Source organism: Anolis sagrei, chromosome 4 (genome assembly GCF_037176765.1).
Source record: "Anolis sagrei isolate rAnoSag1 chromosome 4, rAnoSag1.mat, whole genome shotgun sequence".
Taxonomy (NCBI): Eukaryota; Metazoa; Chordata; class Lepidosauria; order Squamata; family Dactyloidae; genus Anolis; species Anolis sagrei.
Genome location: NC_090024.1, coordinates 138,216,005 through 138,239,328, shown reverse-complemented (window position 1 = coordinate 138,239,328; position 23,324 = coordinate 138,216,005). Strand labels below are relative to the sequence as shown.

The window sequence follows — 23,324 nt, the reverse complement described above, 5'->3', positions numbered from 1 at the left end:
CTAAAGTGGTAAATTGGAAAAAAAAGCCTACTGCTATATTTGGAAATCTCTCCTTCACACATATACACACAACTTCATTCAATTACAACTGGGTCCCTCTTGACACTTTTCTGGGTATGATTTATTTATTTATTTACAGTATTTATATTCTGCACTTCTCACCCCAAAGGGGACTCAGGGTGAATCACAATGCATACATACACAGCAAACATTCAATGCCGTTTTCTAGGCATACATACATACAGACAGACGGAGGTATTTTTGGCATTTCCACTTTGGTGCCTGGAGGTTATGCTCAATTCCAGCCGCAGGGGAGAGCTGTAGCTTCATCCACTATGACACCAAGTCATTTCATCGTATTTCCACCTTGCTCTTTGATCTCTGGCATTTTTATGGTGTCGTAAAGTACCTCCCCGCTTTAAGCAGCTCCTAATTTCTCTACTCACAGCTCAGCTGTTTTCGAACTGCTTAGGTGGGCAGTAAGCTAGGCTTAACAGTCGGGTGCTCAATGCGACTCAGGCTTTGAACCTGTCACCTTCCGGTCAGCAGTGATCTATTGCAACTGGAGATAAACCAGCTATCAAGAACCTTTCTCCTTCAGTCAAGTGAAGGACAGCTTTCAATAATGCTCTCCTCTCTTCACTTTGGTGATTTTGCATTGTACTGTTTCCAGAACTACAACATTTATGTTTTTATTGGTTTTGTATGGTTTTTATATTAATTGCTAAATGTTTTAAAAATGTATTTTATGTTGTTGGGGGCATCAAATTGTGCCCATTGTAACCCGCCTTGAGTCACCTTCGGGCTGAGAAAGACGATATATAAATACGGTAAATAAATAAACAAACAAACATTTTTGGAGCATACCACTTTGGCATTCAGGCTTTACAGAGAAAAAAAATTAAAAAGAGATATTAGGATTGAGAAAGGGAAATAAGGCAGACACATCCTGAAAGAAGGGAAGTGATAACAGAGTGGGACACCCATACTGATCGTCACACCTCATGTGACAAGCAAATTCATCTGTTAAGAACTACTTTGCCATTCAGGTCCAAAATACTTCAGAAGAATGCCAGGGTACAAGGAGGAATCACCTAAAAACAATGCATGATGGACAAAATGTTGTCAGGATCTTGTTTCCAAAAAAAGTGAGAAACATATCAGCAAGGTTTGAATCCGGGGATACCGCAGATGAGCTCCTTCTATCAGCTCCAGTTCTCTATGCAGGGACATGAGAGAAGCCTCCCACAAAGGTGGTAAAGCATCAAAAAACATCCGGGCATCCCCTGGGCAACGTCCCTGCAGACGGCCAATTCTCTCACACCAGATGAAACTTGCAGTTTCTCAAGTCACTCCTGACACAAAAAAGCTCTCTCATTCATGTACTCTCTCTATCTGAATCATTTTCCTGTCTGTATCTTTTTCCTGAAATCAATTATTTCTGAAATGAAGTAGAAAGGTTTATATTTTTAGAGAGCTATGACACTACTCCAGCTGCTTCAGTGCAACCAGTTACCAGGGCTGCTAAAGCCAAAGCAGCACAAAGCACTCTTGCCGCCTGCCCTACATACAGTCTTTTTCACCTGAGGCCTGTATGGGTTTTTCAAGCTTATTATGGCTCTTTGGGTTGCTATCTATGGCATTCTTTTCCATGACAGATGAAGGTGGTCACATGGTAGTATTTCAGATGCTCCAATAGTCCTGTTGGTGTGCCAGTAGCCTCTCTCAAGTCATTTCCAGTCAACCACACAAGAAATGTATCAGATCTGCAATAGTTCTTGCTCTTCTACACTAAGTTAAAAGCTGAGAGGAGGCGAGTTAAAACAACCTGCTTCCTCATGGGTTCTAATCCCAACTCCTAACCCAAACCTCGGACTTTCCTGGGAGGGATGGCTAGATCGCTAAAGGTCCCGTGTTTTGGGACTGTCTGGAAAGGTGCTAAATAATGGGCCAGATCATTCTGCATCAATATAAGTCAGAATAAATGTAGTTGTCTCTCCACATTTGCAAGTCTGATGTTTGTGGGTCATTCACAGAAAAGGATATCTATGGCTTCCAGTACAATGTTCTCTGGAAGATGACCACAGAGTCATGCTAGAGGAGATTCTTAGAGAGAATAATAATAATAATAATAATAATAATAATAATAATAAGCTTTATTTATACCCCGCCATCATCTTCCCAAGGGGACTCGGGCGGCTTAGGTGAGGCCAAGCCCAAACAACACATCAGTAAAACAACAAAGCAATAAGCAAATAAAACAATACAATTAATATAACTCACATATAGGCAATAACACACAAAAGTTTAAAGAATATAAAACCACTGGGCATGAACAGAGGTAGGATGTATCTAAGCAGGAGGGGTTTAAAGGAAATGTAGGGAGAGCAATGTCTCTTTAGGAATCTCTAGGCCAGTGCTTCTCAACTTGTGGGTCACCAGGTGTTTTGGCCAGCAAGCTTACCATCTGTTAGGATTTCTGGGAGTTGAAAGCCAAAACATATGGGAACCCACAGGTTGAGAACCATTGCTCTAGGCGTTCCACTGGCTGCCAATCTGCTACCGAGCACAATTCAAAGTGCTGGCTTTAGCCTATAAAGCCCTAAACGGTTCCGGCCCTGCTTACCTGTCTGAACATATCTCTCCTTACGAACCCTCTAGGAATTTAAGATCTTCTGGGGAGGCCCTGCTCTTGGCCCTGCCATCTTCACAGGCTCGACTGGCGGGGACGAGAGATAGGGCCTTCTCAGCGGTGGCCCCTCGGTTGTGGATGCCCTCCCTAGGAACATTAGATCAGCCCCCACCCTCTTAATGTTTCACAAAAAAGTTAAAACCTGGCTATATGAGCAGGCCTACGTCACCCTCGGGCTGAGAATGGTGGTATAGAAGCATAGTAAATAAAAATAAATAAATAAATAATATCCTATGGTCAGCTACAGTGGTTCCCAATTGTTGGGTGTCTGGGTGTTTCGGACTTCAATTCCAAGAAATCGCAGCCATCTTACCAGCTGTTAGGAATTGTGGGATTTGAAGTCCAAAACACCTGGAGATCCAAAGTAGATGTAAGTAGATGATGGAGAGGACTATTACAATTCAGAATGACAGTAGTGCACACTTTCCTCCTGCCTGATGCTTGCTGCAGACCTGACATTTCTCTTCTCTGCTAAGAAGAAAAATGGAGAAGTTTCCTTGTAACTAGAAGATGACACCTGGCACATCAATGCCAACATTGAGAGGCAAAATACAGTGTAGGGAGGAAGGGAAGAACCTTGTCACTTAGCAGTTCTAGCATCTTATTTCCACCCCTTGTTTTATGCCTAGTCACAATGGAAATAATTAGACATGATGGAGGTGAATCAACTAGTTCATACAGACAGATAGTATGCAATGGAAAATATATTAAATTAATGTAGGAGTATCATGTAACTTTTTGATCAATGAACACCAAAAACAAAAATGCACTGTCTTTTTTTACCTGCCCCCATTATGAGTCCCGGTGCTGTATCCTTGGTATGAACCATTCCTGACACATATGGATTGTCTGGCCAGCGGAGATGGAGGTGAAGGTGGCAATCGGGCTATAAAGATAACAAAGAAAAATCTTTGTTTTTAGCAGAATGGCAGGAATGCCTCTAATCTTTGAAACAGCCACACTATGGGTGAATGATATGTAATGACAGATCTCTGGGGAGAGGCAAAAGTAACTACCCCATGAAAGGATGCGGCTGCTGCTTTTGTGATAACATAATGTGTAGTAACGACAGCAGCAGCACTGTGTAGCAAACACTCCACTTGAACATTTTACCACTAACACCATTGCATTTGGACAGTCTTATTGAAAAGTCACCCATCCTTTACTTTGTCACTGTGAAATAATATCAGGAATAAAAAATTGCTATGTCACAAGGTCAAATAGTGATTGACTAGACACCTCAAACTGGCCAAAACAATCACATCCAAAGAAGAAGAAAACAAGTTTTATAGGGCTGTTTTTCAATGTCGTTACTGCTATGGGGAAAATAATGTAAGCCATATTAAATTACGACCCAGTTTGTACTACTATTCGCTCTGCATTCAAGTATATTGGATTTTCGTTTTCAGAAACTGCTATGGAAGCCTTTAATTCTAGTTGGGATTGTTAGAGATCTGACTGAAAAAGCTCTTATTTTTAAATAGAATGGGTTTTTTTTAAGGGTTGGCCTAAGCTGTCCCAAAACAAAACCTTCCCAGCCACTCAGCAGTCACTAGATGGCACTTCTGAGCTTACTACTGAGATTTCACAAATATTTTAATTCAGATGGTCATTCTAGATCAGTGGTTTCCAAACTTTTTTTTGACCAGGAACCACTTGACCAGGGAGCACTCTCCAACATTAGTACCAAAAGGGTTGCAAATCAGTTTTTTGGTCAACTTTAGTTTCGGTTTGGTTATTTGGGGTGCTGATGCAGAAAACTGCATTGGATAGACCACATCAGCTTTAGTTTCTGATACAGAACATATGACATCCAGTAGTTGCCATCTGCTCATCCACAAAAAACTATATTTAATAATCAAGATGTGGTCTATGCAGTTAAATTTTCTGAATCAGCACCCCAAATAACCCCAGGAACAGGCTTAAAAATGAAGACACCAAGGCACCTCTGCTTCTGGGCACCACATGGAACAGCTCTGCTCAGGAGGAGGGAGGTGGAAGAGAAGCAGTAGTCAGGAGGCTTGTTGTCACACCTTTGGTGGGTAGTCAGCTTCTTCCCTCCCAACATCCCCGTTGCCTTGGCACTATAAGAGGGTTTCATGAGACCAGTTGCTCTTGTGGCAACGATGTAGTAACAGTGAGACTGTGGACCATATTTTAGTTCTTGGGGACCAGTGATGGTACACGGACCACAGGTTGGGAACCACTGTTCTAGATGCACCCATATAGGGTTAGTTTGCATCACATTTAGGCATGATGGTGGTGGATTGACTTGAATGTTAATTTCCACTTCCTAGAATGTAGAGTTTACATATCTTGTGCTTTCAGGTTTTAGCAGTGCATTCTGGATTCATAGCAGTAAATGGCATGTGAAGAAAAGCAGTCTCTCGTATTTCCTAAGATTGTTTTAAAAATTAAAAATAAACAAGGGATAGGGTCTGAAATGGGCCAGAGTTGGGCAGGGAGAGTGAATTTTTAACTCTACTTCTCTTTTCCACCTTTCCAAATTAAAATATGTCTCCAGTGCCAGTTGCTCAGCATTGTGCGTGTGAGAGAGAGGTCTGTGTTGACTTCCCTTCTTTGAGCAGTGATGCAAACTTAAAAGGGTGAAGGAATGACTCAGCCCAGAACGGCTTTAAAGTTTTAAAAAACCGAGAGGAGACATAGTCATTGATCTCCTCTCCTTCTCTTAGGCCTCTTTGGTCCCTTCTACACTGCCACATAAAATCCAGATATCTGCTTTGAACTGGATTACATGGCAGTCTAGACATATAATCCAGTTCAAAATTGATAATGTGGATTATCTGCTTTGATAATCTGGATTATATGGCAATGTAGAAGGGGCCTTTGTCACTGTGACTATTCCACTTTAACTGTCATGGTTCCATCCTGAAGACTTCTGGGATCTATAGTTTAGAGAGGACCTTTTGAATTCTAAGCCAGAGAGCTCTTCTAGTGCCTCTGACCAAACTTAAAATCACAGGATTCTGTAGCAGTTAATGTGGAGTTGTAGTGCTGTAATTGTGTAGTTTGAACGAGATCATAGTTTGGCCTCCTCTGAGACAGAATCTGATCAGAAAACTGTCCTAAATGCATTAGTAAAATGGTCAATGGGGTGGATCTTCACCCCAGTAAAATTATTTGGGGATCTATTGAAGCCATCTTTTTAACACTCAGGGAATGGCCCCTCAAAGAAAAGTTTTATCCAGATAAGACTGGAAGCTGATTGATTCATTTTGCCCTCTTGGAGTAGCTGGCTTTGACTCCCTCAAGCACAATCAATATATTCCAGCACCAGAGCTCTCCATATGGCTGAGCTCTTATGGTGGAATGGGAGAATGCAGGACTAAGACTTAACCATCACAACAATATTCTCAGCATTAGGAGGAAACATGAGGTAAAACTCCTGTGATGGAAAGTTTCACAAATAAAATTATGGGATAGACTCCCTTTCTCTACTGCTACACTAACCTGGAAATTATGGTCTAAGTATTTATGGAACACAAAATGTTTTATGCTAGGATATACACTTCATACCTCACAGAAATAACGTGACCGCGACTCTTCCAGGACTGATTTTAAATCTTAAGTTTTCACACAATGATGAGAATCATTTGAAGGATAAAATCCCCCTCATAGCAGTGAGGTCCAAGTAAACTCAGATCAAGACTATACATATCTCACTTGATTACCATATAAAACAGGAAAATGTCAAATATCAGTGGTGAAGTGTAATTACATAACAGATACCATGGTAGACGTTTAAGTCCCAAGTTCCTGCCCATTTATGGAAAGTTTATCCTTGAAAGATGGATGTTGGGCCTGGGTTGGTCTTCAATTCACCTTCAGCTCTGAATTGAGCTGTAGCTGGATCCATATTGCAATATAATGCAATTTGAACTGGCAGTGGTTCCCAAACTTATTTGGCCTACCCCCTGGAAATCAAAGTGGGTAACTCCAACTTTGAGAATCACTGATCTACGGCAACCATGTAATGCAGTTCAAATTGCCTTAAATGGCAGTGTAGATCCATCCTAAGTCTCACTGGACACAGCTACTTTGCCACTCTCACCATGTTAGGATAGGAGGGAAGAGAAGTGAATGCCAGGGACAATGAGTACCATCCAAATTTCCAATTTCTCAGTCATCACTAAAACAGCCCACCTGCAGAAACTCTACCAACTTCAATTTGATGTAGTTTTGTGAAATTCTGTCTCTTTGTGATGTATCTCTTAGGGTTTCCAGGCCCAGGTTCGAGGATGATCCTCATTCCTTACACAGTACATTCATAGGAAGGCATGTGAGGGGAATTCCTCAGGAAAATTCCCTAATCATTGTGTTGCAATGCCAGAAAAAGTAACACTCAGTAGAATGTTCCTTTATATATAATACAAATAGATGCTAAGAATATTTAAAATGGGGGGAAGATGACATTGCACTTAGCCGGCCACGCCTGCCCCATGCATTCTTCCCAGGGAGAGGAAATAGAGTGGAGACAAGTTATTCCCACTATGCTCTCTGATCCTTGACTAGAGATATGAGTGATGATTCCCCCCTCCACGCTCCATGCTGTACTCTCAGACTGCAAAAACAAGAGACTTGGGGGCAGAAAATCCTGCAGTTAATACTATTCATAACAGTGGAATTTCTCCATACTGTTCCAACCTTCCCAACTGGAAAAGTCAATGGTATACAGCACCTATTCCTTTCTCTAGATGTGGGAATAGGGATGCTTGGCAGGCTAGTGGAAATGACTACAGACAGTATTAGATCCAGGGGATGCCACTGTTTAACTTTAAATGACTTCTCAACATGAAGATGTTGTGAAGGTTCTCTGTTTAAATGTGTTTCCTTTCTCCTTTTTGTAAGATCTTCCTGTACCTTGCGAAGTTGTGCCTTACTTCAGACTCTCCTTTACCACTCCTTTCTCCCATTCCAAACAATAGCAATTTTCTAACCCCCCCCCCCCTCCTTTTTTTTGCATGGGTTGAATCTTCCATATCCTTTGCTAAGGCATTTTAGTAGGACTGAGCTTGTTCTACTTCATAATGAGAATAATCAGACCACTTATTTAGTATATGGCTGCCAAACACTTATTTTTATTCTCACCATCAGTCTTCTGTACGTTCTGACTGTTTTCCTAAACCAGATCTCAAAGTGGCATGCAAATTAATGACATATCTCTGCCTTACCCAATCCAGTATCCTCTGGATGTTCTAGACTACAACGGATAATGTTTTATGCTGGGTTGCTGTGAGTTTTCCAAGCTGTATGGCCATGTTCTAGAAGCATTCTCTCAGGAGAAAATGCTTCTGGAAGATGGCCATGCAGCCTGGAAAACTCACAGAAACCCAGTCATTCCAGCCATGAAACCTTCAACAACACACTGTGTTATATTATTTTCTATGATATCTGGAGATGGTAGGAGTCAAAGGGTAACATTTTTGGAGAGAAGCATATTAAAAACATTTTTGTTCCTCCTGTTTAGAGGGCTAGCAGTATACACTGTTCTTGTCTCTTATTTCCCTCCTCCTTCCTCGACTTCCAATTTTCTCTTCTTTCAGGTTCATCATTTTGGTTCAGTATCTGCTTTTCTCTTCCTGTCTTATCACCTAGTTTTTCTCCTTTTTAGTTTAATTTTTACCCTTGAGCACCATCTCACTAGCCCCAGGCTAATCCAGTTCAACCCGAAATAAGCCTGGAAATCTAGATTTATTCTGGATTAAAACAAATACCTGGAAAGATGCAGATCTTCCAGGAAAATCCACATCTTCCCAGGTATGGGGCCTGTGAGGACTGCCTCTCGGGATCCAATCTCTGCAGACTCAGGTATACTCTCACTTTCCTGCCCTCATCTCTCTCTAAAACTTACAGTAAATGCCTCAGGACACAGGTAGGAGGCTGCTGTGGAGCTCTTGAAGTTTCAAAATGATGTGCCATGAGATTTGGAGAGGGAGGGTGCAATTTCCCCTCTAAAGCTTGTAGCATCACTTTGATGAGACAGAAACCTTGTGCCTTGGTCCTGAAGAATTTATGTTTTAGGGCAAAAGGGGAAGGAGGGTACTAGTGAACATAGCACACACACCCCGCCCCCCCCCCCCCATGCCAATTACAAATTGGTATGGGTAGGTATCAGGCTGCCCCTGCCCCAAAAGCAGGGCTTTGGCTTACCAATCTGAATAGCAAATGTGGGTGGAAATGCCAAATTCACTAGTATTTGGGTCAGTGTGGAAAGGCCCTGAGTGCCTCCTATATCTGACATTTAAGTAGTCTGTTTCTCAACCAAACTAGCCTGCACATGGATTCAAGAAGCTAGACTAATGCTTGGCGATTTAAGATCCAATTTTAATGTGTTCCATGGTATCTCATGACTTGAACCAATGATGTCCACAGCTTCACTATTATCCTATAATACATTACAACAGATTAACAGACTAATATTCAGAAAAAAAGGAGTGCAGGAGAAAACATGGAAACCAGATGACAAAAAAGCAACTGAAGAACCACAACATTATAATGGATAAGAATAAAGGAATTGATATAATAATTAACGAAGTAATGATAAAGATACAAATGCATTAAACAATGACACATATTACAAAAGAAAAATAAATAAAAATAAGTTATAAAGTAAGGAGAGAGAAAAAGAATGATCCTAAACAATTGTGTATAGCACTTCTCATACATTTTCTTGTTATTCTCCCATTAAAAAACTTTCAGGGTACTTCAAGATTATAATTCTCGCATTGCAGGGGGTGCAATGGGAGGCCGGAAAATAATTATCTTATGATAGAGATATTAGTGGGATTTACATGCAGTGTTTAAAGAGGAGAGGTTTCATATTAAAGTATTATAAGACTACGTGGCCAAGTTGGTATTGTAATGAAGATTAAAGTAATATTATTATAAAGTTTCTAACACTGCTTCAGTAGAAACGCCAGCAGCATTCCTCAAAGTTGAGATGCTGAGGTTGAATTCCTGTTTCATTGTTCAAGGTCTGGTCTGTTTCCTCAAATACGAAGTCAAATTGTTCAGAATATTTTAAGGAAGGAATGAAAAGAGGAAGGAAGGGGAAGAGGACAGTCTCATAATGAATATTATGGCAAAATAAATAAATAGAAATAAAACCAATTTTATTCTATATGAACCAACTGAAAGCACCATAATGGCTATATTGGCCAACAACAACAGTTCATTTTGTTCAGCGGCAAATACTGTTGTATTTTTTAAAAAATCCTTAATTATATGTATTTGATTATTCTTTTTCAGAAATCTTGGTTAATGTAACCTTCTCATAGAACTATATTTGATTCTCAAGCCATTTAAATAAATATGTGTTGTTGAGTATATTTTACTGCATTTTGTCTAACATAGTATGGATTTGTTTTGATTCTTCCTCTATTATGGGTCCATTATATGCCATTTATTTTTAAGAACTGATATTACAAACATGAAGCTCCCGGTGACATAATAGGTTAAACCCTTATGCTGATTCAAATCCAGAAGGAGCAGCGTGAGCTCCTGTCTATCAACTCCTGCTTCCCATGAGGGGACATGAGAGAAGCCTCCCACAGGATGATAAAACATCCAGGCATCCCCTGGGCAACGTCCTTGCAGACAGCCAATTCTCTCACACCAGAAGTTTGACTAACGGTTTCTCAAGTTGCTCCTGACATGGAAAAAAACAAACAAAACCAAAGCATAGAAATTGCAAAAGGAAGTATATATTTTTAAGTATCACTGAAACTGGAGAAAAAGAATGTCCCAATTTCTTGATTACACAAATAATGCTCAGAATCTATTTTCCTTACAAAAATTGTAAAACCTGTTAATTAAAAACTCACTCTATGTCTGGATTCCCTGTTAAACTGTGGATAAGGATTCAGAATTCCAGTTACGCCTGAGCTTATAGATTTTAATTCATAAATTATTTACAGCCCATGTTTTCCTCAAGGTGGCTTACACATTTAAAGGATTACAATTATAACAATTCAAAAAACCAATACTGAATTAAAATTAAATGATTAACCACACTTAAAATGTACATTTTGAAGTAGATTTTACAAGTTAATGCAATTTAAAACAACCCAGCACTTACAACTATTTTCTTACAGTTCAACATTTGGATAAGAAGTCTTTCTGGGTCTACGGAAGGTGTTCAAAGAGAAAAGTATTACAGCCTCCTTAGGGAGGGAGTTCCAAAATGTAGGGCCAGCCGAAGCCTTCTCTATGTTTCACCTCTGGTGCACCTGAAAAAGTGGTGGAGCAGAGAGACGGACTCTCCTGCGGATTTTACTCTCTGGACAGCCTCAAAACAACAATTTGAAGCATTATTTTTTTCCACCAAAGTTGTTTCTTGATACCTGTTGAGAGTCCCCCACCTCCTCTCTTTTTTCCTTAGTCCTCCTCAATAGGAAATGTTATAAAGTGAATATGCTCCTTGTCCTAGATCAGTGTTTCCAACCTTTGGTCCTCCGGTTGTTTTGGACTTCAACTCCCAGAAATCCCAGCCAACTTACCAGTTGTTAGTACTTGTGGGAGCTGAAGTTCAAAACACCCAGAGGACCAAAGGTTGGGAACCACTGTCTTAGATTGTTGTCCAGATCACAATTAGACTACTTATTCCTTTGCTCATTTACAAATTAATACCATAGTTCGTTCATGATCCTGGAGACCGAGGACTACTCATTGTATGGCACACCACAAAGATCCTTTATGGAAAGTCCTAATAGACCTTTCCACAATCTTCAACAATATAGATAATAAAGATACCTTGAATCTAGTGTAAATGCAACACAAACGCTTCACAGATCAATGTTTGCTATTCAGTGCAGTTTAAGAACCAAAAATTCACAAATTCCAGTTCATGAATGTACAGCAGAATCACATGATACAGAGCATCTGGACTCAGGCTTCAGGCCTGAATGGTCTCCCAGGAAAATCCTTGTGTTGAGAACACATGCATGTCTATGGGTAGCCTTTTCATTGAGTTTATACATGCAGGAATTTCTTTCACAGGGAAACACTAAAATACAAGAATCTTTACCTGGGATTTGAAGTAGTACTAAGAAACAGAACTATATGAGTATGGTACATGCTTAGATGTTATCAAATTCCTGAATAAATGGGGGGGGGGGGGGAATCCGAATGACTGTGATATTATACCATATCAAAAATAAACCTCCAATTTTGGTTTGCTCTGTTTGGAGGCAGGAGGAACTTACCAATTTGCAGTCAGTTGGTTTACCATTCATATCAACAGCTGGAGGTGTAAGATAGCCCCAATTGCGGCCTTTATTGAAACTGATTAGAGTTGTGACTTTCCCATCTATCTTTTGATTGGCCAGAAAGACTCCTTTGACACCTCTCACCTATAAGTTAAATGCAAAATGTAAAACAATTACTTAGCAACATTTATACTTGTTTCCAACATACAAATATCTGTGTTTCCTTTACTACTGGGAAAAAGATGGGGAAAAGGATAATGCCATCTGCTCAACAGTTTCAGACTTTATTTTGCTGATAATGAACATTAGCTAGAGCAGGGGTCCTCAAACTTTTTAAACAGGGGGCCAGTTCACTGTCCCTTAGGCCGTTGGAGGGCCGGACTATAGTTTTTTTAAAAAAACTATGATCAAATTCCTATGCACAATGCACATATTTTATTTAGAAGTAATAAAACAAAACTGGAACAAATACAATATTTAAAATGAAGAACAAGTAAAGTTAAATCAACAAACTTGAATATGTTTACTGATCAGCCCATCAGCTGAACTCCCATGACCAACAGAAAATACTGGAGAGGTCTGGGGGAAATGCATTCAGACATGTGGGAGTTGCAGTAGCTCCTGCAATCAAAGAGTATTCTGAACTATCCCAACAATTGAATTCAACCAAACTTGGCATACAGAACTCCCATGACAAATAGATATTCCTGTTTAACTTGGGGACGACGACTTCTGGCCGCCTTGAGTCCTGCACCCAGGTAGAAGTGAAAGGAAGGAGGGGGGGCGGGATGAGGGGAGGCTTCAGGGCTGCCTATTGGCTGCACAGATCTTGCCTCCACTTTTCCAGGCAGCAGCCACAGTGCTCCAGACCCACCACCACCTCCACCTCCTCCAAGGAAGAAGAAGAAGAAGAAGAAGAAGAAGAAGAAGAAGAAGAAGAAGAGGAGGAGGAGGAGGAGGAGGAGGAGGAGGAGGAGGAGGAGGAGGAGGAGGAAGAAGAGGAAGAAGAAGAAGAAGAAATGGGTATAAAAAGAAGAGAAAAGTAGAGAAAAAAGAGGGAGAAAGGGAGAAAGGAGGAGGGAGAAAGAAAAAGAGAGGGGGGAAGAGTCTGAAAAGGGGAGAAAGGGAGAGAGCACGTGAGGGAGAGACAGAAAGAACAAAAGGAGCACTGCGTTAGCAGAGCCAAGACTGATTCCACTGAGAAGGAGGCCTCCTTCTCGGTGGGCCGGATAAATGCCCTTAGTGAGCCGCATGAGGCCCGCGGGTCATAGCTTGAGGACCCTTGAGCTAGAGGAAATCACCTGAAATTTAGGTTATTATGTTTCACTCAAGTGTTCATTTTGGGCATGTAAAAACAGCAGTGTGCACAGAGAACAAATAAATTCCATGGGTAACAACAACAACAACAACAACAACAACACTTTATTTATACCCCGCCACCATCTCCCATAGGGACTTGGGGTGGATTACGAAATAGCACACAAAAATGCCATACATAACATATATAATACATAAAATTAAATACATCAACATGAAAACAATAATACAGTACATAAACCAGGCATATACATTGGAAAAAAGACAACCTCTATTAAAAATAGAATTGATTAAAAGAGCCATGGAATCAATATAGCAGCCCAGCTGAATGCATAGAATGTAAATATAAAGTGCTAAGTGACTGGCAATCAGTTCTGGTTACTATCTAAACATTATGAAATGCCTGCTGGAAAAACCAAGTTTGTAACTCTTTCCTAAAGTGTTGTAGTGTAGGGACTTGTCTAAGTTCACTGGGGAAGGCATTCTAGAGCTGGAGGTCCACCACCAAGAAGGCCTTCTCCCTTGTTCTCACCAAGTGCATTAAAGACTGAGGCAAGACTGAGAGATGGGCCTCCCCAGCAGATCTTAGAGCTTGCATCTGTTTATAGGGGGAGATGTGGTGATGAAGATAGGCTCAAACAATATGAGAATCCTGCCGTAAGCTGACATTCTGGGAAGCCACTCTACTGTAAGCATAATTTATTTACAGTATTTATATTCCACCCTTCTCACCCCAAAAGGGAGTCAGGGCAGATCATAATGCACACATACACGGCAAACATTCAATGCTGTTTTTGACATACAAGACATATAGATAGATAGAAACCATTCAGCAGTCCTTCCACTTCAATGCTATGTGAGTGTGTGTGTAATAGCTGGCTCAAGTAAGTTCTGATTGCTCTAAATACATTCCATTTGCCCTTATTTATTCCAATGTGGGCAACTTGCAGCATTATTTGATTTGCTTGTAAAATCCTATTTGCCAGTATATTTTATGGTTTATATGGGATTTTAGTGGTGTATTTTATATTGTGTTTCATAATCTAATAATCTGGTTTTCGTGTATTTATTTGTTTGCCTTATATGTGAAAGACCTATGGTCTAAGCATTGAATAAACTTGAAACTGGATGAAGGTAGGCTGGACCCGAGATGTGTAAACTTGAAAACACTAGTAGGATTTACAGAGGCGCTTGCTTCCTATGGCTAACCCATTCTTGGGGTTATTTTGGGCTATATGTAGCAAATTCCAGATATTTAAGTGATCAGCAAACATCTTAAGCCTTTTTGGGAACACTTTGTATTCCTTTTCTGAAGATAAAGCAACAAAATGCTCTGGTAAGATTTTTCCAATAATCAAAACATCTTTAGATGGCATTTGTCTCTTAGGTATTTGAAGCTATTTGGTCATATGCTTAAAAATTCAAAGGAACTTGGATAAATTAATTGTTTGAAAGGTTTTCAGTAATGAGAATCATTTGCAACACATCCATTATAGCAAAAGAGAAATGTTTCAAACTCAAAACATCAGCAGACAGGTGAAAAATGGTAATAGGAGTCAGCAAAAAACAAGGATCAATAAAACTAGGATCCAATATAGAACAGGCATTTTACCTCCAGGATATCTATTAGCACATTCTCTTCAGGTTGCTTGGTGCTCCTGACATTCTCTAATACGATGGAATAGGAAATACCCTGTGGGTCAGACTGGTAGAGGTTGTACGTGTCAGTCTGATACCACTCCTGGATAGCAACAAACACTTGGCTCTCATCAGTGCTGATAATCTGTAAATCCTGAAGTGAGAAAGATCAATACAAAATGCAATGTACATCAGACAGCACACATTTATAACCTACTCATGCTTGCAAGATGTCTGAGTGAACCTATTACAATTCCCATCCACAAACCAATCTGGCTGGTATTATCTGGAAGAGAAAAGCTGATGATCAAAGGTCACATTGTGCTACCTGATTATATGTACAAGATGGATAAGAGCCAGTGGATTCCATATGATTAAAATGGAGGTGTCAAATCTAAGAGTTGTAAATGTGTAAAGGGAGGACAGAAGTAATAGTTTTTGGAAAGAGCGATTAAGTTGACTTGTGCAAATACCCACAGGATATGTAAGGGGAATGGTGTGGTTTGCATGGTTCATTCCTAGATAGCATCATATAATAATCGGAGGTGTATGGAATTTATAGTACTGCTTATAACCAATATTTCTGAAAATAGTAACAGTACAACAGTCTCTAGCCAACTGTTGCAGGCCTCTAACTTTTCTTTGGGCTTAGTTGAGGGGAATGAATGGCAATGCATGCCAATTTTAGGTTGCAGGCTGAGAATAAGGACTTGACGTTAAGATAGTAAGAGATGTTACAGAAATATTCAACAGATGCGATGTAAAATAAGAAAAAGTCTCAGGATATTGAAAAGCATGATTTTATTATTGAAAATAGGCTAATTTGACCTTATAAGGATGTCCATGGAAAAAAATACAATAACATAATTTTCTACCTCCTACTTTCCAAATTATAAATTGCCAGCATAAGCATTGGTGACATTTTTAAGAGTCCCTAGAGGTCGATGTTAAAGTTGTAATGTAAGTATTCTTTTGTAACTGTACAAATATATTTTGCTTAATATTCATTTGATAAGATTCAGAAAATGTTATATGTCATTTGTTGCAAGATAAATGTACATATATTTAATTTTTCCAAACTGTAGTCGTAATTACCGCTGTAATTGTCCCCATTTCTTATAAGAGATTCTGAGGAAGGCCATAAATATAAATCTAGGTCAAAACACATTGGTCTTTTCAATAGTAAAGTAATATTTTATTCAATAGTCCCAGACACTGACTTTTTTCTACATCACAAAGATGTTATACAACTTTTTGAAGAATGAATGATTCTTGCAAATACTTAGAGGCGACATTGAACAAATTGGCTCTGGGTCAGGAAAGAAGGAAGCAAAAAAATAATTCATTTTGAAGATGATTACCTTAGCTAAAGCATATTTTGGCAATTTCATCTGTACAAACTCATTCCGAAGGTACGACACATAATATTTTGTTTGATTTGCTGATGATGTCTGTGAAAGCAAAAAACAGTTGGGAGGACAAAGTCAGAATGCAATTTTTCATCAGAAAAAAGTGAGGGCGTAAAACTATTTCTAGTTTCAAAAAGAAAGACTTCAGCAGTAGCCTATATAAAAAATATTACTGTATCCACTGTAGTAGTTCTAATTAAAATAAAAGGGGATATATGAGCAGCTATTTTTTGGTGGCATTTCTACATTGTTCTCCAAGATGTTTGCTGCTTCATTCCACCTTTTATTTCCTAACTGGGGGAGGGCACTTTTGGGGTTGTCTCATTATTTCTTCAGTGCCCCATTATTTGTGACCCATACAATATTCACCACTGTTTTAACCAATTCTCTGTCTTCCCTGATTGCTTCCTTTCACAGAAAAAAAGGAAAAGCAGCCACGAGGAGCACATCTTTACTGGCACGTTTACCACAAAGTGGGGGGGGGGGAGCAGAGTGTCCACACCACGATGGCTGTATGGTCCACAGACTGTTGTAGGGTAATGAGGCCTTGAACTGTGCTAACAGGAGTCCCGGGATACTCCAGAGCTTCTCCAAAATACTATAGTGTAATCCATTGTTTTGCTTCCTATAGGGGATGGGGTATGACCTATCAATGTGTTGTTTGCAGTGCCTACCTGAATCAAACGTGCCATGGACAATGCTCACCATTTGGAATTATGCTATCCAGAGTGATGACGTGATCAGAGAAAAGAGTCCAGTGTCCAGCTCCATTTTTGTGCCTTATAGAACAGTGGTTCTGAACCTGTGGGTCCCCAGATGTTTTGGCCTTCAACTCCAGAAAATCCTAACAGCCGATAAACTGGCTGGGATTTCTGGGAGTTGCAGGCCAAAACACCCAGGGATCCACAGGTTGAGAACCATTATTGTAGACAGTGTAAATGTCAGATGGACAGGGGCAATGTAGGGGCTGTAGTGGAGTGGCACCAAATCAGTTCTGGCACCACTTGGTCATCCAGCCACCAGGCCAGCTGAGGACCATGCAGTGCAGATACTACCCAACTCCTGAGCCAGCTCGAGAGTCTCGAGCGTAGTGTCCAGCGATGCTGATGAAGATGATCCCACTCTAGATCAGCATTGCCATTTCAGGCCTTTCAAAATGCACCCAAAGACAGGGGTGGAGGACCTGGGTGAATTTCTTCATTTTGAATGTGAGTTGTTCACCCAACTTTCTAAATCACTCATTCTACAAAGTGGGGGCAAGGCCACCAAAGAGAAAAATAAGTTCTAAATTAGATGCTTCATTACTATGACATTCTCATGGCTTTCAAAGCAAATCAAAAGTTATTCAAATAAATCAGAAAACAGTTAACTAAAAGCAACTTAGTGGTACATGATCAGAGATTTTCAAAGAATTTTTTTTACAATGGTTGTCAAGTGACATAACATAATCTTCTACTTCCCTTTGGCTTTTCCTTTTTGTTCTGCACATTAAAAGCAGGAGTGAACTTGGAAGACTTTCGGGTATAAAGACCATGAACTCATTAATGCCAAAAGTGCCCAACAGACACTGCTGAATGTTTCTTTTTAAAAAGATGCAAATAAATGCAGAAATTTCTGTGAAGGTTCAGTAATATTTGAGGAAAGTGTCAGTTATAAATGTGATTTGTTTTTTAATGATCGATGGTATGTTCAAGGATGCAGGTTTTTATCCTACTGACTAAATGAACAAATACTTTAGATTTCCATTTTTCTCCTTTTTGCTGACATTGTATTCAGTAAAAAGCTCAGATTAATCATTTCCACTGTATGTTTTGAATATAATATATATGCAGCTACACACAGATGCTTCACAATTAATCACTATTGCATCTGCTGCCCTTTACTTTCCGTTCTCCTGAAAAGCTCTGAGAAATCTCTGGAACAGAAAGTCCAAGAATCTGCATGACCAGATGACAGAAGAGTATTAATTGCTATCCTTCCTACCCCAACCTAGTCCATAGGTAGATCCATGACAATATGTCAAGGGGCTAAACATCTTGAGATTACAAGATCATGGCAACCAGGTAGGAAACTGAAACCATTGTCCTGGACACATCATTCATTCCACCAGAAATCATTGTGCCAAAAGATGACAAAGGGGAAGAGCTGTCAAAGACGGGGCACATCCACATGATATCAAGATACATCTCCTTCATCAAAGCAATATTTGGAGCTGGAGGAAACACATGGAGAAATGACATAGAATCTTGTATTCTATTTCAAATTGTTTGATTTATTATAGCATGAAAAAGACATTGCGGATATTAGGTAATGGGGGTAAAGGAAATGGACCAAGAAACACATAGTTTGGATTGCCAATAAGAAAATGCAATTTTCTATATACAATTCTAATTTCTCAGTTTTGCCTAGAACGTTGTTATTTTGCAGTAGCTGAGACTTCAAATGGCAAATTCACCAAGTAAACTCAGAAGAGCCCTACTTTCCCAGCTGCAGTCCTTCAGTACAACCCTATAACACTGACCTACCTAAAAAGACTGTTGAAATTATAGAAGCCAAAATACAGGAAAGATACTTTGACTATTCTAGAGCAATAAGAATACACTAAATATTTGTCAATAGTTTGTTTTCCAGGTTGGAGAGAGGAGGGAGCAAGCTTGTTTTCTGCTGCCCTGGAGACTAGGACCCAATGGAACAATGGCTTCAAACTACAGGAAAGGAGACTCCACCTGAACATGAAGACGAACTTTCTGACTGTGAGAGCTGTTCAGCAGTGGAACTCTCAGCCCCGGAATGTGGTGGAGGCTCCTTCTTTGGAGGCTTTTAAATAGAGGCTGGATGGCCATTTGTCAGGGGTGCTCTGAATGTGATTTTCCTGCTTCTTGGCAGGGGCTTGGACTGGATGGCCCACAAGATCTCTTCCAAATCTATGATTATACGATACTATGAAAAGGAATCAGGCAAGTATCCAAAGTGGAGAGCTGAAATACAAATGTCGTCTGTTTGAACTGGGAGGCCACAGTTGAGTTGGTCAAGCCAGCTTCAAGCTTGGCTTGACCCAAATTCATCCTAACATCCTACTATGTCTTTGTATTCTTTCTTTGTTACAGCAGTAGCCATCCAGAACAAGTCACTAATAAGGAAGACTTATTTCCATTAACTGACATTACCTGGAGGAATATATAGTTGTCCTGCACTGTTAAAGAGTTCTTGTCGATACTACCAGAGAAAGGCGATCTCAGTGTTTTATCAGAGCAGTTTTGAAGCTGACATGCCATGTAGCGAAAATCTAAAATGGACAAGGAAAAATAAGACATAATGTTTGGAACATACCAACATTCTTCTCCAACAGTTAGCTACAACAATTAATTAGTTATGATTTCTATATCACAATCTTCACAAAAGGCACCCCACAACATATGTAAAACACAGTACAGCACCATTAAAATCATAATTAAAAAATCACAGATACATAATAGAATAGAATAAAATATCCATATCACTTGTCTGTCCTGAGAGCTTGCACAAATAAATGTATTTTTAACTGCAAAGGGGATAGCGTGATGTCCACTATGAGTGAGTTCCAGAAAAGGTCCTGCAACTTGTGCTTGCCCTATGGCAGTGTTTCTCAAACTGTGCTCCTCCAGGTATTTTGAACTTCAGCTCCCAGAAATCCCAGCCACATTACCAGCTGTTAGGAATTGTGGGAGCTGAAGTACAAAACATCTGGAGGAACACAGTTTGACAAATGCAAGGGTCAGGCTTTAGCATAGCTGGTTAATCACCAGCAGCAAGAGATCTTACCAATCGAAAGGTTGCCAGTTTGAAGCCCGGGTCAGAGTGAGCACCTGACCTTAGGTGGATAGGAAGCACCAGCTTACTATCCACCTAAGCAGTTCAAAAACAGCCATGAGTAGCGAAATTAGGCACTGCTTAAGCGGGGAGGTATTTTACAGCACCATAAAGAAAATACCAGAAAATTCGGCAAAGGAAGGAGGCTCTTCATCATAGAAGATGGAGCGACAGCACCCCCTGTGCATAACCTCAAGGATGCCAAAGTTGGGGAAAATGCCTCTATCTGTTGTCTGTCCTGTCTGTTTAATGGCACTGAATGTTTGCTTTGTACGTGTTCTGTGATCCACCCTGAGTCTCCTTAAGGGTGAGATGGCTGAATATAAATGCTGTAAATAAAGAAATAAAAACTCTGCCCTATGGGAACATGCATGAAGCATACCACAAGCAAAACCCCTGAAAAGGAACATGTCACAAAGGTTTTGCCCAACAACCCTGTCTTTCAGCAGCTGGTGAAATGTGAATGTTGACTTCATGCATACTCAATCATGTATGCAAGATCACAACTTTGCAAATTTAACATTCTGAGCAAAGAACTCTGGTCCTCACTATGAGCATTTAGCATGCTGGTAGATTGTCTTCATGTCTGTTCCTCATCCTCTGAGAGAGGAACTTATGTTGCCCCCCTCCCACACTTGTCACTGATTCATCTTCCTTGGCAGCAGTTTCTTTTATCTTAAAGCAGTAATTCTTCACCTTTTTAGTAGCCAAGCGCACAAGTACTATTTCTTTAATGTGGTAAATATAGGAGCAAACCATATGTGACACTAAAACAGTTGTTTAAGTTGCATGGTATGTTCAAATTGGCACTAAATCCAGGCTCCCATCTGCATGCAAATGGAAGCTTCTTTAGGAGCGAGGCAAAAGCAGAAAGTTAAATTCCTTTAGTGATTGCTCTTGTGGTTTACATGTAGCTTGGTCTATAGTATGAGCAGCTCCCTTTCTCAGACTATTCTGCAAAACCATAGTAATTCATTTTCTACAGCCTCATCTACACTGGCCATTTAAAACAATTCAAAGCTAGGCTCAATCTGTGGCAGCAGGAGAACAAACACCCACAAAAGTATGTGAAAGAAAGCCGTTAGTATGCAGCAGTACTCTGTGGTTTGTGTAATCACCATCTGGGCCTCAAACTGGTTCCAGGATTTCCTATGCAATCATCTACACAGAGAATCACTTTCTTCAATACCTTTTTGAAGCCGCATTATATGGTCAGTGTAGATTGGGCATGGGCTAATTGGGGGCCCACACGCTAGCACTCTCTGACAGGAGGACTGGCTGCCCAGTGATTTTGTTTTCATGTCAGGAGCAACTTGAGAAACTGCAAGTCGCTTCGGATGTGAGAGAATTGGTCATTTGCAAGGATGTTGCACAGGGGATGCCTGGATGTTTTGATGTTTCTTTGTGGGAGATTTCTCTCATGTCCCTGCATGAGATGGAGCTGACAGAGGGAGCTCATTCGTGCTCTCCCCAGATTCAAACTGCAACCTGTCAGTCTTCAGTCCTGCCAGCACAAGGGTTTAACCCATTCTGTCTGTTGATGGAAGGAGAAAGAGGGAGACAAGGGAGGGAGGGAGGTAAGGAGAAAAGAGGGAAAGACAAAAAGGGGGGACAGAAGGAAAGACAAAAGGATGAAAGGGAAGGAGGAAGGAAGGGAGGAAAAGAAGGATGGAAAGAAGGAAGGAAAGGAGAAAGGAAAAAGAGAAGGAAGGATGAAGGGGTAGAAGGGAATGGAGGGAAGTAGAAAGAAGGAAGGGAGGGAGGGAGGGAGGGAGGGAGGGAGGGAGGGAGGGAAGAAAGAAAGAAAGAAAGAAAGAAAGAAAGAAAGAGAAGGAAGACAAAAGGAAAGGATTAAGGAGAAAGGGAGAGAGGGAAGGAGGGAAAAGACAAAAGGGTAGAAGGGAGAGAGGGAGAAAGAGGGAGAGAGGGAAAGAGGAAGGAATGAGAGAAGGAAGGAAGGATAGGATGGTGAGGGAGAGGAGAGCCTGAGCAAAGAGCCCAAGGGGCCGCATCCAGCCCTCAGGCCTGTGTTTGCCCATTCCTGCTGTAGATGGACCCTAGGCCAACTGTTCTAAACATTGACAAAAAGAAGCTTCTTTTCTGTTTCAGTCATCCAAATATTTAGAGGTGTATCATCATGACATGAGCTAAGACCTTAGACTGAAAAGTGTCTGCATAGCAGCCGGCAATGGGAGTAAAGGCTACATGTTGTTGCATACGTCCTGAAGGGACATAAGTCTCATAATTCTACTGCTCATAAAAATGGTATCAGTTGAGCAAATAACTTCAAACTTACCATTCATAATCTAGTTGAAGAGGGTTGCACAGTCGTGCCAGATTTTAAACTAATCCAACCAACATTGTCACAAATATAGTAAATTTCACTAGTCTCAAAAACTCTTGTCTATTGGCCATCAAATGCTAATCAAGGTGGCCAATTGCAACATTCACACTTGCCTCCAACAGAAAATAGTTGTTTCTCCCACCATGGACATTCCACAAAAATATAAACCCCACTTGCTTAGTTTACAACAAACCTCACAACCTCTAAGGATGCCTGTCATAGATGCAGGTGAAACATGAGGAGAGAATGCTCCTGGAACATGGCTGCACAGCCCGGAAAACTCACAACAACCAAAGGTTGTGCAATTTTGTGCACCCAGCTTTTATCATGTTCTTTGAGGCCCAAATCCAGAGAGAGGGGGAGGATTACTTGAGTTTAGCAAAGATGTCCCAGTTTTTCTTGTCCCATATCACCTTATGAAAAAGCTTAGCTTAACCATATTACTAGAAAATCCTCCAGTGAGTTGAACCAAGTCTGCTTGTTGTAGAAACTCTAAAGATGAACTAAACAATGAAAGAAGGAACAAGGAAATGTGGATGTATAGATAGGGCAAACACAACAGTCTGTGGTATTGCAATAACATCATTCTCAGTCTATGAAGGCACCCGTTTAGCTTCCCGTTTTCTGATATTATGTGCTTGAGCCATGAGGAGATGCTTCTATCACTCTTTCTAAACTGGCAAGGATGCTTGCAAGCCACTGAATTATTAAAAATGCCAGACAAAAATTGCATCATTAACGGAATTTTTCAACAGAGCATGACAGCTTTCCTTTAACTCAGAATATATATTTTAATTAATGCTTTATTTTCACATAATAAGACAGTGTTCCTAACAGAGATTTTGAAA

General features: G+C 40.3%; 1 protein-coding gene across 2 annotated transcripts in view; it reads right to left on the bottom strand.

Annotated features, from left to right (window-relative positions):
* Positions 1 to 23,324, bottom strand: part of SORCS2 (sortilin related VPS10 domain containing receptor 2) — a 215,843-nt gene that overhangs the window by 44,293 nt on the left and 148,226 nt on the right. For both annotated transcript variants that reach the window (XM_060774105.2, XM_067467754.1), the window contains exons 7-11: positions 19,451 to 19,569; positions 16,236 to 16,325; positions 14,849 to 15,028; positions 11,917 to 12,063; positions 3,476 to 3,578 (exon numbers count right to left, since the gene is read on the bottom strand). In XM_060774105.2, coding sequence (XP_060630088.2) covers positions 3,476 to 3,578; positions 11,917 to 12,063; positions 14,849 to 15,028; positions 16,236 to 16,325; positions 19,451 to 19,569 — 639 coding nt within the window. The remainder of the gene's footprint in view (positions 1 to 3,475; positions 3,579 to 11,916; positions 12,064 to 14,848; positions 15,029 to 16,235; positions 16,326 to 19,450; positions 19,570 to 23,324) is intronic.